The 16,306-nt window shown below is 40.8% G+C and overlaps 2 protein-coding genes across 2 annotated transcripts; one reads left to right on the plus strand and one right to left on the minus strand.

The window, feature by feature from the left end:
- The first annotated feature begins 147 nt into the window (after positions 1–147).
- LOC146367789 (E3 ubiquitin/ISG15 ligase TRIM25-like) lies at positions 148–4,860 on the plus strand. The gene is made up of 7 exons (XM_084911654.1): positions 148–897; positions 1,713–1,799; positions 1,902–2,135; positions 3,802–3,961; positions 4,064–4,114; positions 4,198–4,257; positions 4,333–4,860. The coding sequence occupies exons 1-7, from the start codon at positions 313–315 to the stop codon at positions 4,857–4,859; spliced, it is 1,704 nt and encodes a 567-aa protein (XP_084767780.1). The 5' UTR covers positions 148–312; the 3' UTR covers position 4,860.
- A 57-nt stretch (positions 4,861–4,917) lies between these two features.
- eef1da (eukaryotic translation elongation factor 1 delta a (guanine nucleotide exchange protein)) lies at positions 4,918–12,187 on the minus strand. The gene is made up of 9 exons (XM_084911659.1): positions 12,159–12,187; positions 11,120–11,698; positions 9,960–10,083; positions 8,524–8,559; positions 7,606–7,684; positions 6,623–6,717; positions 6,056–6,241; positions 5,600–5,794; positions 4,918–5,051 (listed from the first exon to the last, which is right to left on the minus strand). The coding sequence occupies exons 1-9, from the start codon at positions 12,170–12,172 to the stop codon at positions 5,013–5,015; spliced, it is 1,347 nt and encodes a 448-aa protein (XP_084767785.1). The 5' UTR covers positions 12,173–12,187; the 3' UTR covers positions 4,918–5,012.
- Between the last annotated feature and the right edge of the window lie 4,119 nt (positions 12,188–16,306).

Consider the following 16,306-nt stretch of genomic DNA (forward strand, 5'->3'; position numbering starts at 1 on the left):
TTTGTTTACACATCAGCTCTGTGACCAAAACGCTGGCTCCAGGCATGAAAACAATGCCATTTTCCAGTACAGCCTCATATCAGATTTTATTTAAATGTGATCTCACAGGAGCTTCCCTGATGTGGGACCTGGAGGCGTTTTCTTTGTCAGGCTGGTCTTTGCACGGGCTCTCTGGGACGGCCCATTTGCTTCTTTGCTGGCTGTGATTGGAGGCTTCAGGTTGCAGCAGGTGAAACCTGAGAAGCTGCTGTCAGCACACCTGTGAACTACGCCCATCTTTGCCTGTTCTAGTTTCAGTCGAGAGTGCAGGAAATGGCAGCCGCAACTATTTCTGTTGAGCAGGACCAGTTCTGCTGTTCAGTGTGCCTGGAGGTGTTAAGAGACCCAGTGACGATCCCTTGTGGACACAGCTACTGCCTGGAGTGCATTGAAGACTACTGGAACAGGGCGAAGCAGAAAGGTCAGTGGAGCTGTCCTCAGTGCAGGCAGGTGTTCAACCCAAGACCTCTCCTGAGTAGGAACACTGTTCTGGGTGAACTGGTGGAAAAGCTTCAGAAAACCGGATTTCAGGCCGAAAGTCAACAATCCACCAAACCAGAGGAGGTGAAATGCACTTCATGTACGGTGAGAAAAAGCAAAGCCGTGAAGTCATGCCTTGTGTGCGTGGGGTCGTACTGCGCCTCTCACCTGAAAGCCCACGAAGAACGCTTTCGTGGAAAGGGACATAAGCTGATCCCACCTTCGGATCAGCTGAAAGAGAAGCTGTGCCCACAGCACGATAAGTTACTGAGGCTGTACTGTCACAATGACCAGCACTGTGTGTGCTCGCAGTGTGTTAAAGAGAGCCATAAGGGCCATGAAACTGTCTCCGTGGTGGACGAGAGGGCAAAACAGCAGGTGGGTTTGAGCGTTTTTTTTTTTTTTTTTTTTTGGTAATCTTTTCTGAGTGGATTTGAAATTCAAATGTGCACTTGACCTTCTATTGGCTTTCTAAGACCTTTATTTAGACAGAGCTTTTACTGGCAGCACAAATTTGGATTTTAAGGGGAAACTTGTCAGGATTTACATATCAAATCAGTACTTAGGGATAGTACTCCTCAGTCTGTAGAGGTAAATGTTAAAGGCAGAGAGAGACAGATGAGGAATGAGAAAGAAAAGAAAGAAAGAAAAACCGACCAATTAGAGGCTGTTACCTGTTAGGCTGTTTGTTGAATATTTTCCTATTTTCCAGATAAGGTCATGTGTACAGTCTATGATGTAAGCTCAAAAAACTCTTAACCGACATTTTTTGGAAAGCTGAGTTTTGCTGCCAGACCTGTTGAATCAAGGAATCACTTAAAACATGTGAAATAGACTAAGATTGTCTTTAAAGCAACACATCATCCCACAATCTAAAGAAACACAAGAAAAGATGAGAACAAAGTCACTGATATGTGTCACTCTGGAAAAGGCTACAAAGTCACAGTGATAGCCATTATATACAAATGAAGAAAACTCAGCATTTAAAATATTGAACACAAGCAGAGTAACGTGTGCTTTGGTCCTGCTGCTGTATCTTGGCTGGAAGACCAAAGGCCTCCTACTGTACTGCCATCCTTTGATTTTTGAAATCAAAACTTTCCACCGTGAAATGCAGCCGTGAAAAATTATTCGCCTAAGCGGCACAGGGGACTGCTCCATGTGATTGATATTCATCTTTTGTATTCTCTTAGAAAAAACTCCAGGAGACCTCTTTGAAGTCTGTGCAGAAACTGAAGGAGACTGAGAAGGAACTACGATACGTAATCAGATACATCAAGGTGAGTGCATTTCCTCTCCGGGAGCTTTAAAATGTGTCTTTGTCAAAAGTGCAGTTCCAGTGAATCCAGGGGACCAAAAGAGAAAACTTTTATCTTCCACAGCACTCCACAGAGGCTGCACAGGAGGAGAGTGAGAGGATTTTCTCCAAGCTGATCCGATCCATCGAGAAACAGAACAGCGAGGTGAAAGAGCTGATCAGAGTCCAGGGCAAAGCAGCCGTCAGTCAGGCTGAGGAGGAGCTGGAGAAGATACAGAAGGAGATGGCCGAGCTCAAGAGGACCAGCGCTGAGCTGGAGAAGCTCTCTCACACTGAAGACCACATCCACTTTCTTCAGGTGTGAAACTGAAGTTTGAACTAAAAATGTGGGAAAGATTGACTTTTGTTTTTAATCTAACCACAAGTCTCCCTTATAAGGGAAACCTTCAAAGCTTTTTGATATACTTTGCTGATTTGGGGCCCTGAGGCCAGAAAGGGGTTTTATAAATACACAATCTGCTCAGTTTAGTGTTCACCTACCTCTCTTCGCTTTGGATGGTGAGGGAAATCCTAATCAGGCAGAAGACAGTGAGGTTATTTCCCATTTTACTAACGTCTAGATAATTTACTTTCACTGTTCCTCTTAAAAATTACTGAAATTAATAACATCTAAAAGTAAGTACACTTTTTTTCTATATTTACTTATGAAGTGAGATTTAACTGAGGATGATAAATAATCCAAATGACACGTGTGCTATCAGCTTTAGCTACTAACACTAAAGTTCATTCAGCGTCTGTTGAAGTGTTTCCAGGATCTCCAGAATCAAGGACAAATCTGAAACTTAGCATGAGAAAAACTGAAGTGAAAACTCAAATTACAAACTTTAAAATTCAGAAGTTGCAGAGTTGCAGTGTTGCAGTGAACTTCAGTCACACATCATTTGGCAAAGGCACTTTGTAAGGTCCCTTCCCAGAAAGACTCCTGTATGTTTACTGATGCAGAACTATGGAAAAGGTCAAACCTGCCGACTTCTGCTTGTCGTCTTATGACCCTGCTTTCCCCTATTTGGATCCATGTTAACATGAGTAATGTTTGAACTGCAGCCAAATGGCCTTTTTATCAAACACATCCAAAGTATTCAGCACTCACGGGAACAGTTTATCTTGGCACGATAATATATTTAAATGCTTTGTCTCCTTTTAATCCTTTTTATTAAATTAAAAAAAATAAATAAAACTTGCTCTTTAATTATGGTCTGGGCTGTAAGCGATTCACCACAACTGTTCTGTGAGCCTTCCTGGTTTATTTACACCTGCTGCATTTGTATTCAAATTAGGGCTGTGCGATATGACCAAAATCTCATATAAGAATTCTATCGTCCCGATAACGATATAAATCACAAAAATGTAACATTTTCTGTAAATTCTGTGAATCTCGGGCAACTCGTCTTGCGTGAAGTGTTTCCAGCTGTGCGTCATGTAGCTGGAGTCGAGTGTTTTAAGCGAAACTATACATTTTTAAACATAAGTTGTAACGGCCGGCGTTTTCTTTGAGTATTTATTACACAGCGTGCTGCGGGGAAAAGCCTGTTCTAACGTTTGACTCTAAGGTTTATTTTTTAGCACATGGCGGATCTTTTTTACTTCTCATCCGTAAATCTGCTCTTTCACGTGATTCAGTTTATTTTGAAAAGTCAACAGGATCTTGAGCTTTATTGTGAAAGGTTTATGTGGAACATAAACAAGCGGACACGCGCTGGTGTTACCGTCGTTGCGACAACGCATAAAAACAGGGGCTTGTCCGTCAGTATTGTGGTAATATTAAATATAAGAGAAAGAGAACTTTAAGAAATTAATATAGCCACTACAGTGACCATCAGAACATGAAAAAAAATATTGCCGTAAACAGTTTATTTTGCGACACCACGAAACAAACAATATCGTAAAATGAAAGAGACGTTTTTATATCCTTATCCGATATATATCGTTATATCGAACAGCTGTTGTGTTGAATGTTTTTGCAGAAGTGCAAGTCTCTTCACTTCCCTACAAAGTCCGTGGAGATGCCCAGCACTGATGCGCTTCATTATTCGATGTATAAAACCACGAAAGGGGCGCTGGTTAACCTGAAGGACAATCTGGATGATACACTTCAAAAAGAATTCTCCAAAATATCTGAAAAGGGTAAGAAGTGACGTAAACATACACTTTACTTCACTTCTCATTGCAACACACACGATTTACAAAGAAACCCCAACACCTTTATTTTCTAATTTGCATTTTCAGTCACTTTACTGAAAGAAAGCAGCAGTAAGAACAACTCTGAAAAGGCTAAAGGTGAGATTTACTAACCTCACACACAAAACTTAGAAAACTGTCACTTAAGTTTAATTTAACCCTTTATCCTCCAAATCTAACAGTTAAAGACGCTGACATACCCTACAACTCAGAACCAAAGACGAGAGCTGATTTTCTTCAATGTGAGTACGATCATTTACAAATCATACCACCATCATGAAATACAGTCATCTAGCACACGCTCATCTTCTGTCCAGATTACAACGATATAATCCTGGACCCGAACACTGCCAACTCTTACTTGTGCTTCTCTGACGGGCAACGAGCCGTGACCACACGCGCCGACCCGCAGCCCTACACGGACCACCCAGACCGCTTCACCAGCTGGGCCCAGGTGCTGTGTAAGGCCGGGATGGCCGGATGCTGCTACTGGGAGATCGAGTGGACCGGAAACGGAGGGGTTTCCGTCGGCGTGTGCTACAAGAACATGAGCCGGGCCGGAGGAGGGAGCGAGTGCAAGCTGGGGCACAACTCTAAATCGTGGAGCCTGGACTGCTCACCCACTGCCTGTTCATTTCAGCACAATAAGGAGAGCATGACTATCAGTGCCCAGTGTGCTAGCAGAATAGGAGTGTATCTAGATTTCAGGGGTGGGACTTTATCCTTCTTTAATGTTTCTGATGCAATGGTTCTGCTTCACAAAGAGAAGATCACATTCACGCAGCCTCTATACCCTGGATTCTGGGTGGGGCTGGGCTCTACTTTGAAGCTGTGCTCAATTTAACATGTGAAGACAGGCAGAATAATTCATTTCAGTGAGAATGAGGAAACTGAGGCAGATGTTTGTGCTCAAAGATTTGCTTTTCTTTTTATTAACCACACCCGAAGCAGCAGCAGCAACAACACTTTGGTGGAGCAGGTGAAGGGCCGGAGGAGCTTAGATCTTATTGAAGGCAGCAACATCGACACTCTGGATCTACAGAGGAAGAAAGAATTGAATGTAAAGTCAATTATTGCAACATATTTATGCTATTAAGATTTAATGTAATGAAAGCCATTATTTAAATAAAGCTGTTATACTGATTAACTTACAAAACTGGTAAAAGATGCTTTTTGTGATGAGTAAGTGAGAAGTCTTCACTAAATCTTTACTGCAATATATGATTTCTTGCACCAATGATTAAAAAGTAAAATGAATTTTCGATTCATATCTCAGAGCAGAATAAAAGAAAGACTAGATTCATGAATGGAGAGTTAGGAGTCCATAAAAAGGATGAAACCACGCCTTTAAAAAAAAAAACAAAAAAAAAAAAACCTCATTACAAAGGACGTAAGCATTTTTAGAGAAACAATATTTGTGTGGTGAAAGGAGGGAACCATTTCTAATCTGAACACTGGCATGTAAAACTCTCGTTCAGCTGCTTTGTGCCAACTGTGGCATAAATGTAACCTGGAGTTCAGCAGATAAAGTTGAAACATGGCTCAACACCACAAACTGTTTACACCTCTGTGATTGTTACTTACATAGTCCTCAAACTTGGTGATCTCCTCTTCCAGGATGTCTGTGCCAACTTTGTCGTCCTCAACCACACAGCTGATCTGCAGCTTCTTGATGCCATAGCCGACTGGCACCAGCTTGGAAGCTCCCCACAGGAGCCCGTCCATCTGCACCGAGCGCACACACTCCTCCAGCTTAGCCATATCCGTCTCATCGTCCCACTAAACACACACAAGAAGGGGAGAGACACAAATACCAATCGGGTTCAATGACACAGCTCACATTACAGTTAAAATGTATCACTTAAAAGTTGTTTAAATTTTTTTTTTTTTTTCCTCCTCAACAATCATTACTATTACAGACTAGTCAGTTTTTCAGGATTTACCAGAAAAATACTTAACCACGAATAAAATGTATCAAATTAAAATTTTAAAGAAAAACTTGCACATGTGAAAATCTTTTATGCTTCGATGGATACTTACGGGTTTGACATCCAGCAGGATGGATGACTTAGCAATGAGAGCTGGTTTCTTTGCCTTCTTGGCTGCGTAAGCCTCCAAGCGCTCCTGCTTTATACGTTCTGCCTCCTCATCTTCCTCGTCACTGCCAAACAAGTCTATGTCATCATCGTCACCATTTATCACTTTTTCCTGTTTGACTGGAGCAGCCTGGACAATGCAGATGGAAAAACAAAGGGAATAGATGGTGTATTTTACAAATAGTCTTTCTAGTGTGTGACTCAAAACATCACAGTGAAAGGCATGAAGGAAAGGAACTTCAATTGGTTATGTGAAATGAGGAAGAAAGGGTCGCAGGTACAAGATATTTGAATAAAAATACAAACAACAAGACAAGGTTAAAAAAACAAAAAAAAAACAAAAAACCGAAGATTAAAGAAATGACTTCAAATCAAAACCAAAAGTTGATCTGCCACTGTACACGTTTCTCTTTTGATTAACATCAAAACTTGAATTCAAGTAGAGACAAGATTTGTAGGACCCCCTGAAAGACGTCTGTTTTAGAAGCTATGAACATCCCACAGCATCTACCTTTGCAGCAGGGATGGCTGCTGGTGCTGGGCTCTTCTCCAGCACAGCCACTCTGGACTCCAGCTTCTGCAGGGTTGCCCTCATCTCAACCACCACTACACAAGCAAACACAAAGTCAAAGTCAATTACATGCATTTGCCACTTGGGGGCAGCAAAAACGAGCTTACAAATAAGGGCACATCTCAAGCTGGTATGTATAGGTTATAACAGGGTTAACAAATCATTCAAATCTGTTTGTGCTGGTTTACAATCCCTCACCAGCCTCTCCACATTTTGCTTTGAACTTCTCCATAGTTTCCTACATTTTTGTAACAGTTATAGCCAAATTGATTGTTTACCACCCTTCATCGTGGATGTGTACACACTGCAGACAGATGTATGCATGTAAGAAAAGACTGAACCTGTCAAGATGATTAAGTAAACCCTTTAAATAGATTTGCACTAAACGCAGTTTTTTTTTTTGGGTGATTCAGATTCCAGACACCTTTAAGGTCAACCTGATACTGGTTTTGGCCGATTTTGATCATAAAAGCTACAAACTGAGAGTCTGCTCAACCACGGGGTTTATTTAAAAAAAAAAAAAAAAAAAAAAAAAGTTTCTTTAAAAGAAATCAGTAGTTTTAATTTCATGGAATTAAACTTTTGACTTTGTGTCCTGATCAATCTGCTCATTAACATCACTGCAATAAACAGACAAACTACAACTGTTGTGGTCTGCGTCGTAGCAATGTGCACACTTGTGTACAGGCAAACATCTGGGTGCAGCAGCTTGGCGCCCTGATGTATCAAGGCTCACTGTCCTGACAGATAAGCTGCAAACCTAACTGAAGGAACACCAAAAAAAAAAAAAAAATCCTAATCTTGAAACTGTGCAACACGTCTGACTGCCGCCCTGCAATATTTTACTACGAGCAGCTCTTTTATAATGTCATGTTTTATTTCGATAAAATCTTGAACATGTGTATTATAGTTTAAGCACAAACCTTTGTGCAGGGTCTGGTTCTCCAGCTCCAGGCTCTTCATGCGTGAAACCAGCTCCTGGTCTCCTGCATGTGAGGATGACTGCGGGAAGAAAACCACAAATTAACACCAAGAGTCACACTGCAGGACAGCAAACACCGCAACAAATGCATTAACGCACAGGTCAAGAACAAACCCAAGGCTGATGTGAAAAAGCAAGCAAAACCAAAAAACATGCAGGGGTAAAAAAAGATTTAAACACAAAATGCTGATTAGAAATAAACTCCATCTCCAATGAATTTTGAAGCAGAACAAGATTGCTTCTTTCTGAGTCAGATTGATAGTAAGTCATCATTAGCCTCCAGCCTGTTAACAAAGAGATTAAAGAAAACTGCTTTCAAAATGGGGAACAGAAATACAACACTCGCCAAACCCCCCCCCCCAAAAAAAAAAAAAAAAAAAAAAAAAAAAAAAAAAAAAAAAAATATATATATCCCAAAACAAATGTATGGTGACTGACAGTATAATGAGATCAGCTCTCTTTTCCTTTAAATTGTCATCTGCCTTTTTAACCTTCTGCTTCCAGTCTTTAACAAAGCTGTGAGGCTGATACTGACCTTATCCAACGCGAACTCTCGGAAAACAGTTTGCTTCCAAGAATCATTAGCAGTTTGATCAAAACTGATAATCACAACTATAATCATAACAATATCTAGAATAAATGAAATCAGCTTTATTAGAAGCAGTCTAAATCAATTATACTGACAGATATAGAAAAGGAAGCTGGATGGCGAGAGGTGGTGGAACAGGATGAGATACCATGATGTTGTGATGAATAACACACTCCAGGTCAGGCAGCAGCAGACACAGCCAGCATTGCTGTCTCATTCATGCAGCATTCCCAGCATTGCCTGAGCAGCAAAGCTGTGCGACCGACTTACGTTTCTGTGCCGCCGTTTCTGCTGGCGACCTTTGGCCTGCTGCACGCCAGTTATCACCAGCACCCGGTGATGTAAAAGGTAAATGAGGGGGAAACATGAAAACAACAGGAAAAGTAGAAGATGTAGGTACAAAGAGAGATCAATATTTTACAATTTATTGGGATACTACTGTCAACTGGTGCGCATATTTACATGCACGAAAGAAAAAAAGCGGACCAACTACAGGTTGTCCGCCTTGCTCCCCCCATGAAAATAAGTTCTCATAAACCTCACCTTAAACCAAAGAAATATAGTCTTGTCCTTTTCCCCCACTGATACTAAAGTCGGTGTCATTTTTCCATTACTGGTCCTCAAACAAACACAATCTTTGTATTACAGTGAAAGAAGTTACAGGTACTACACAGCATGTGAATGCTCAATATGGACTGCACAAAATGTTGCCATTTACACTTGAATTCCACATTATGACACGGTGAACATCTGCAGTTCATGCACAGTGTGGTACTCACTCTACATTTTCCTAGTGGATTTAGCAATGTCCTGCATGATGGCATCATCTCACCTAACCCACAGGCACGTGTGGGAAAAGAACTAATGAAGTAGAAGCAGTCAAAGACAAAGCAGTGTGCAGGACTGACAAAAGTGGGGCGACTGGTTTAACAAAGGCTTCCCCCCCCCTCCTTTTTCCTTCTGTAAAATAGAGGCAAACCTTACACCCTCCCACCAAAAAAAACCAACAAACAAAAAAACAAAACCCTCACACTCACACACACACACACACACACACACCTAAAACTTGTCTTATCTATTTGCATTTGATGTAGCAATACAAAAGTTACAGACTCTGGGAGCAGACCTGAGGGTACACGAGCCTGGCACAATGGCCTAACCAGCAGCTCATGCTGCCGATGCAATCCCCCCCACACTTGTGTCCTGAGACGTGACCTTTCATTTTAACTTTTTCCAACCTGATTCAATAAAATGCACTGACACGTCTACCTGTGGAGACCTCAAGCAACATCAGTTGTAGAGATCTATAAATAACTCGGCACATAAAACCAAGACTATCTGCATGTGGTTCTTTTCATTGTTTTCCCAGCATTATGTAGAAACTCCAAGAACTGCTGCAGCAGCCCTGAGAAGATAAGACAGCTGCCAAACCACCTGACCCTCTTGCTAGTACAAGCCACTTCTAAATCGAGAGGCTTAACTCACATGCACACAGCTGCTCCAGGCTGCCATGCGCTGTGACAGACGATGATGTAACTACTGCCTGAATCAACAGGACACTGTCTAAAAGGGAGCTGCGCTGCCACCGACAGGAGGGCACGAACCAAAAGAGAGTCAGGCAGAATAGCTCTGAGTAAAGACTACAGATTAAAACCCTCTAAAAGTGTTTAGCATTTAAGAAAAATGGATTGATGAAGTTTCTGTACCTGCTGCTGCTGTGTGGCGGGTCCGTTGACTCCCTCGTAGAAACGCTTTTCTGCCTCATCGTAGCGGTTTTTGTCAAACCAGATGCTTTCTGTGGTAAGGCAGATCAGTCCACTCATGTTGGTACTGAAAAAGAATAAGAATTCATGAGAGATTTAGCAATTCAGCAGAACAGTTTGATAATTTATATGCAAACCACGAGACAAGAATTTTAGGCGTTATAGCCAAACTGCTGAGACAGAAAGCAACGTAACAACTTTGACAGCCGTTCGATTGATTTTGCTGTATTACAGGTTACAACAGCAGGAACTATAGGTGAAGTTTGACACTGCAGTTTGTTTCTCCCCAATGCTTTCAGCTACAGCTGTAAGATGACAACAAACGACAAATGAATGGTTAAATGAAACCTGTGATTTACCCGTCACATTCAGCTTGTGAATTACTGCAGCAGTCAGTCATCAGTCTACACACTCACACAAACAGAGTTGCCTGGTCTGCAGAGTCTGGATTACTGAACAAAAAGGCTAGTCACTGCCTGCCAACAACCCCCCTGACTACACATACCATTACCCTTCAAAGGGGAGAAATGTATACAACTAACTTGGGTATTCCTTTGTAGTCTACACCTGACAGTTACAATTGAAGAGTCAAACAGGAAAAAAGAAAAGCACAGGCATTGCAAATCCATGCAGCACTCGCCTTAATGAAATGAAGCATTTCCATTATGAGAATAAGTTTAATGCTAATTATCTCCTGTTGTAAGTCACATGTGAGAAAGTCCCAACCTGGCCACCCTGACATCGTCTGGACTCCATGTGTGAAAACAAATATGTACAGGCACACAAGGGTCAGAAAGGTGGTGTTTTGTTTTTTTAATGTTCCGAATCTAAAAATAAGCGTGACACTAGCAGCTGGTAAATAAGAGGGTTGGGAAAAGCAACTGTGGCATTTTTTACTGGATTGAACAAACTTGGTGCCATATGCAGTACATGTCCACCTGCCCTCAACACACGTAAGTTCAACCAGAAGGTCGTATGAAGAAAAAAAAAAAAAAAAAAAAAAAAGGACACAAGTTAGCATAAACAGCCAACACACAGAAAATAAGTGTTAAATGAGCCAAAAAGCACACGTCACATCTCATTCCATGTCAGAGGTGTCATACTTGTCCCGTTTGGGCTTGCTTTCCGTCTCAGAGATGCCCCTCTTCCTTGGGTGTGGTCCCCTGCTACCTTTGCCCCCCTGCTCTGTCTCAGAGGAGGTGCGATTGCGGCCTTTGCCAATCTGACGGTGGGGCGTACCGGAGGCCTTCACTGTGGTGACAGAGGGTCCTTGACCCTGCAGGTGACTTTGATTGGGTCTGGAGTGAGAGAGCAAGAATCCTCTGGTGTTTGGGCTCCGGGGAGAGGACGACAGCAGTCCGCCACTCTCGACCTGATTGTGAATATTGCGGTTGTACCACACTGCCTCTGCCTGCAAACCCTGCAGCACGGGGCTTTGACCATACGAGCCACTCGCCTCCACTGAGGAGCTCAACCATTCCTCTTCAGCCCCAGAGCTCTCCGACTGGGACAGACGCGTGTGACGACGCAGCCTCCCAAACTGGACATTGTCTCCACTAATGATGCCCCTCTCCAGGGCGGGAACACTACCCTGCCTGAAGGTTCCCATAGGTACAGCGTTCTGAGGGGCTCTGCTTTGCTGATGATTTTGACAAGACTGATCCATTTCTTTACTCGCTTGTCTTTTTTGGATTGTTTGGAGAAAAAAAAAAAAAAAAAAAAAAAAAAAAAAAGAAGAAGCAACAGGTGGAAACTAGAGCCATTAGTTCAGCGTGAAGGTGGTACTGCACTCACAGGTTAGTCAGTTTATTTCCAAGTCGTTTATTTACATAAGATTTGATGAATAAACCGTTTATGAAATAATGCAGAGAAAGGTTACAAACTAGACTTACATCTCACACCGGACAAGCCATGCCAAAACAAACCAGACCCAACTTCAGGTTAGGTTTTGCTTACAGTGTCCTCGTGTCCATTTCAAATCAAGTTGTTTATTATAATGATAAGGTGTAAAAATTAAAATAAAGACAGATATGCTGTAAAACTAGAAAAAAGGCCACTCCCGTTAGACACAGCAAGACAAGAAAACACTGTTTATGCCTTAAATAAGACAAAACAGTCATTTTAACTCAGTTTGTAGCTCACCTTTGCTTTGGCATGATGGGGATAAAGTACAGTGCCTATTGCAAAATTGGATATTGAAATAATTCACTGTTTACTCAGAATTCATGCCTAAGACATCATCAAAACAAACAGACAAACTTGCAGTCACATGGCAGGTGTTCAGTGATCGGCCACAAAATTAAAACCACTGGCAGGTACAAAATGAATTAAACAGATCACCTGCTTGCAGTGCATTGGCACACTGGGTTTGGCATTCAAGTAGATGTTACTTTTACTTTTCAGACCAAGGACACCCTGCCAAATAACAATGACAGTCCCTCAAGCAGCACAATGCACACTACTCTGGAAAGGCTTGAGGAACAATAGAAAACCCAAGGTTTTCTACTTGGGCTCAAACTTGAAGCTAAACACATCACCTACAGGATGTGTTGAAACAAGCCTAAATCATTAGAAGCTCCACCTTAAAGGGACTTTGAAGCCGCTGCCAGACTGTGTGGACAAAGTAGCTCTGGATAGAGCTGGTTTTAATATTGTGGCTGATTATTGTAGTCTCATTTGGCAGTTTATTGGGTACATCTTCTTAAAACAAGTACAGAATTAACCTTTTCAAGACATTTTCAATGGTTAGCCATCATTTTGAAGGATGTAGTTTGATCTAAAACAATTAGTTCTGACAGTACTCTCTGCACTCACTTTTCAAACAAAAACCACAAACATGCACTTGCGCGAACTTTTCAATGCTAATGTCTTTGAGTTTTGCACGAAATAAGGGGGGGTGATCTACAAGACAAACTAATTAGTGAATATTGAGTCGTTCACAAAAATACTAGAAACATGTTTAAGAAAAAAACCATGTATAAAATAGTATAAATAAATCAGTTCCAAACTGTCAAATGAGTGTTAACTACTTTAATTATCACCAGAATGCAAAATCCAGTGCATGTGTTAAAGTATTAGTTGAAAAGTAGCCTCAACATCGACACTCACCTTGTTAACTAGAATACGAAGCCAATGTGCAACAGAGAAACAAGAGAGCCTCTTAAATTCAATTTAATATTTAATATTAAAAACCTTTGTGATAAAGCTATAGAAGTGCTAACTAAAAGGGAGGGGGGAAAATCCCAAAAGAAAAGTACAATTCGTGAGCAACAGAAGTCCCTAACTGTGATGCATTTCTAATTAAAGTAGCAGTAACGATCGTAAATATCACTGATGGCTTACGCCGGTTGCTTGCACTCTCTGGCATTAGCCAAAGTTTCTCACAGTACCACCAACTTGTAGTTCAGCTGACCACGTGGCGTTAAAAAAAATCCCTTTAATTTCCGAATAAGTTGCAGAGTTAACAATCATCTTACTTTTTTAAAATGTTCCAGATGTGAAAAAATACAACTTTAAGGTACTTACTGTTGGTTTAATTCGACGTTTTATGACTAAGAAGAAGTCCTTTAGCGTGCCGCCTCGGCTGTAATCCGACGGTAGAAGAGGACTCACGTTAACAGGCACCCTCTATTCTTCAGTAGCGGAGGGGGGAGGACGTTAGCGTTTTAACGACTTTAACGATATTTTAAACGCTTCTCGAACATTTATATAAAATAACACAACTCAAAAACAAGAAATAAAACATGCTGCAAGTTTACTAATTCTCACAATAAAGGGAATTCACTTTTTAGCTAACATTAAAGCACAAAATTGGTAGAATCCATTTTGCTCAAAGACTTCATTACCCATGAAACTCCAGGAACTGCATAGCAGAATACGTTAGCTGTCAGCTGTCTCAGTTTACTGATGTTTTGGCAGGCTGAGCCGCCTTCCTCAGCACATTATCTTTTATATTACTTTAAAAAGGTATGCAGGTCTCCCCACCCCCTCTCCTATTTATAAATAAATTAATTAATAAATAAAAGCAAAATAACTCAAACGAATTAGCCAAATATATTTTCTTGACCTTCTCCCTCACCTAGAAAAAATATAATATACAACAGTATAGACTTAGATTATTATTATTATTATTATTGAGATAAATGCTGGGTCGCATTGTATTTTTTTGCTGAGCTTTATTTAATATATTCTACTTTTTAAGCTACTGTGTTATAGATTGTGTCTAATTTTTGGTTGGTAAACAAAGGAATTTTCCAACGTTTGCTGTAAATAAATTATATCTTATTTTACCTTACATTATTATTATGAATGTGCGCATTAGCATCCAGATTATTCATTGTTTTAGAATATTATGAAAACTTCTTAAATAAAATAAAATTGTTCATTTAATTGTTATTCTTGCAGTTATTGTTCAAAACACATACATTTTATATAATATATAACAAGTACTGTGCGTTTTAAGCCATAAATCTTTATTTATTGTTTTATTTTTTGAGCAACATTAAAATAATTTTACACTCCCTACAGGTGAGCTTTTCCACAGTTTGATTAAAAGAACTGAAGTTATAATACTGACTTGTAATAATAATAATACCCCCCTCCCCCCACTCTGTCTGGAGTAGAACTCAAGCCAATGAACTCAGTTGCTTTTTGGAGTCTTAGTCCTCAGTTATCCTGGTGAACCAAAATATCACTGTTGGAAGAGAATGAGCATTCAGGATGCTGTATATAGCTCAGGCTGATTAAATACAAATGAACTCTTTCATGTGTTTCTGACCTTCATTCCTCTTTGATCTCAAATGTTCCTGGATGCTGTCCAACAATATTACTTCGCTGACTGCCTAATCTGTTCTTCTGTCATCAAACCTCCTCCTGTCCTAGTTTCGTGTTACTTCCAGTACTTGTGATGTCAGTTGATGATTTTTGCATTATTTATGTTCCATATTCAAGTTGCACAGCAAGTGTCTGCTGGGGTCTGCTGCTTCATACAGCTGGCCACAACATTAAAACCACTGACAAGTGAAATCAATGGCACTAACAAGTGTAAGTTAAGATCTGAGTGATTTTGACAAAGGTCTACTTGTGATGGCTATAACTGGGTCACATCTTCAAAACAGCAGGTTTAGTGGACGTGCTCCCAGTGTGCAGCAGTTAGCATTTTCCAGAAGTCAGCAGCTGAAGCAGTGACAGGATCACGGACACCCAAGGCTCAGTGATGTGTGTGGGGAAGGAAGGCTGGCTCGTGTCCCCATGCTGACTACACACACTGCCTACAGTGAGCATGTGAGCATCACTGAGCGATGAAAGAAGCTGGTCTGATGAATCACATTTTGTTTTACACGCCAAGCTGAGTAAGCATTGTTCACGAGGGGGAAGAAACAGCAGCTGGACTAACTATATGGGAAGAGGCAACACTTAAGAGGCAGCACGATGCTCTGCTGGTGCTCATATGAATGTTACTTTGTCACCAACAATAACTTGATCAGCATTCCCCCACAGTAGTGGCCTCACTAATTAGGATAATGTCCTGTTACACTGCAAACATTACTCAGGAATGGTTTGAATATGACAGAGAGTTCAAGGACTTAGCCTCCAAATTCCCCAGATCACAGTAATGATTAATCTTCTGTCGGATGTGACACAAGTTTTGTTCTTCGAGGCCCAATTTTGCTACTTACAGGACTTAAAGCTGCAGGAGGGAGAAAAACAATATGTGAATGTTAATTGAAAGTCAGTCCTCCTGCAGCTCTCCCCTCTGTTCTTAACCACACCAGCAGACAAGCACAGATTTCACTAATGCTGCTTAGCTTCACGCAGGATTCAAACTGTTGTGTTTAACTAATTTATCATCTCACCTCACAGCTCACTAGTTCTGGCCTAAAAAAAGGTTAATGTCTCCTTTTAGAAGCTGCATTTTTAAAGCCTGAAAGCAGAGCCCAGAGTAAACTCAGTGCTAACATCTTACACCCTGAATCAAGGACAGCTGTATACTTCTTATGGAGTTCTTACCATGATGGATTAGAACATTTTGGCAGCAAAAGAGGGACCTGTGCAATATAAAGCAGGAGTTTTGCACAATAAAGCAGATCTGTGTTTACTTATGAAGTTAATTTGGAGCCAGCTCTTTGCAAAATCAAATAAATAAATCTCATATTTGCCATTTGTTCACATATTTAAACAAATAAAGATAAGATTGATTGTTTTGGTTTGATGAGGATGTGACCTGGATGGTGGCAGTAGAAAAATAGATTTAAATGCTATTTTAAGGTCCAAACACACTTGCCTTCTTG

This window comes from Perissodus microlepis, chromosome 18, assembly GCF_051167445.1.
Source record: "Perissodus microlepis isolate ML-2025 ecotype Zambia chromosome 18, ASM5116744v1, whole genome shotgun sequence".
NCBI lineage: Eukaryota > Metazoa > Chordata > Actinopteri > Cichliformes > Cichlidae > Perissodus > Perissodus microlepis.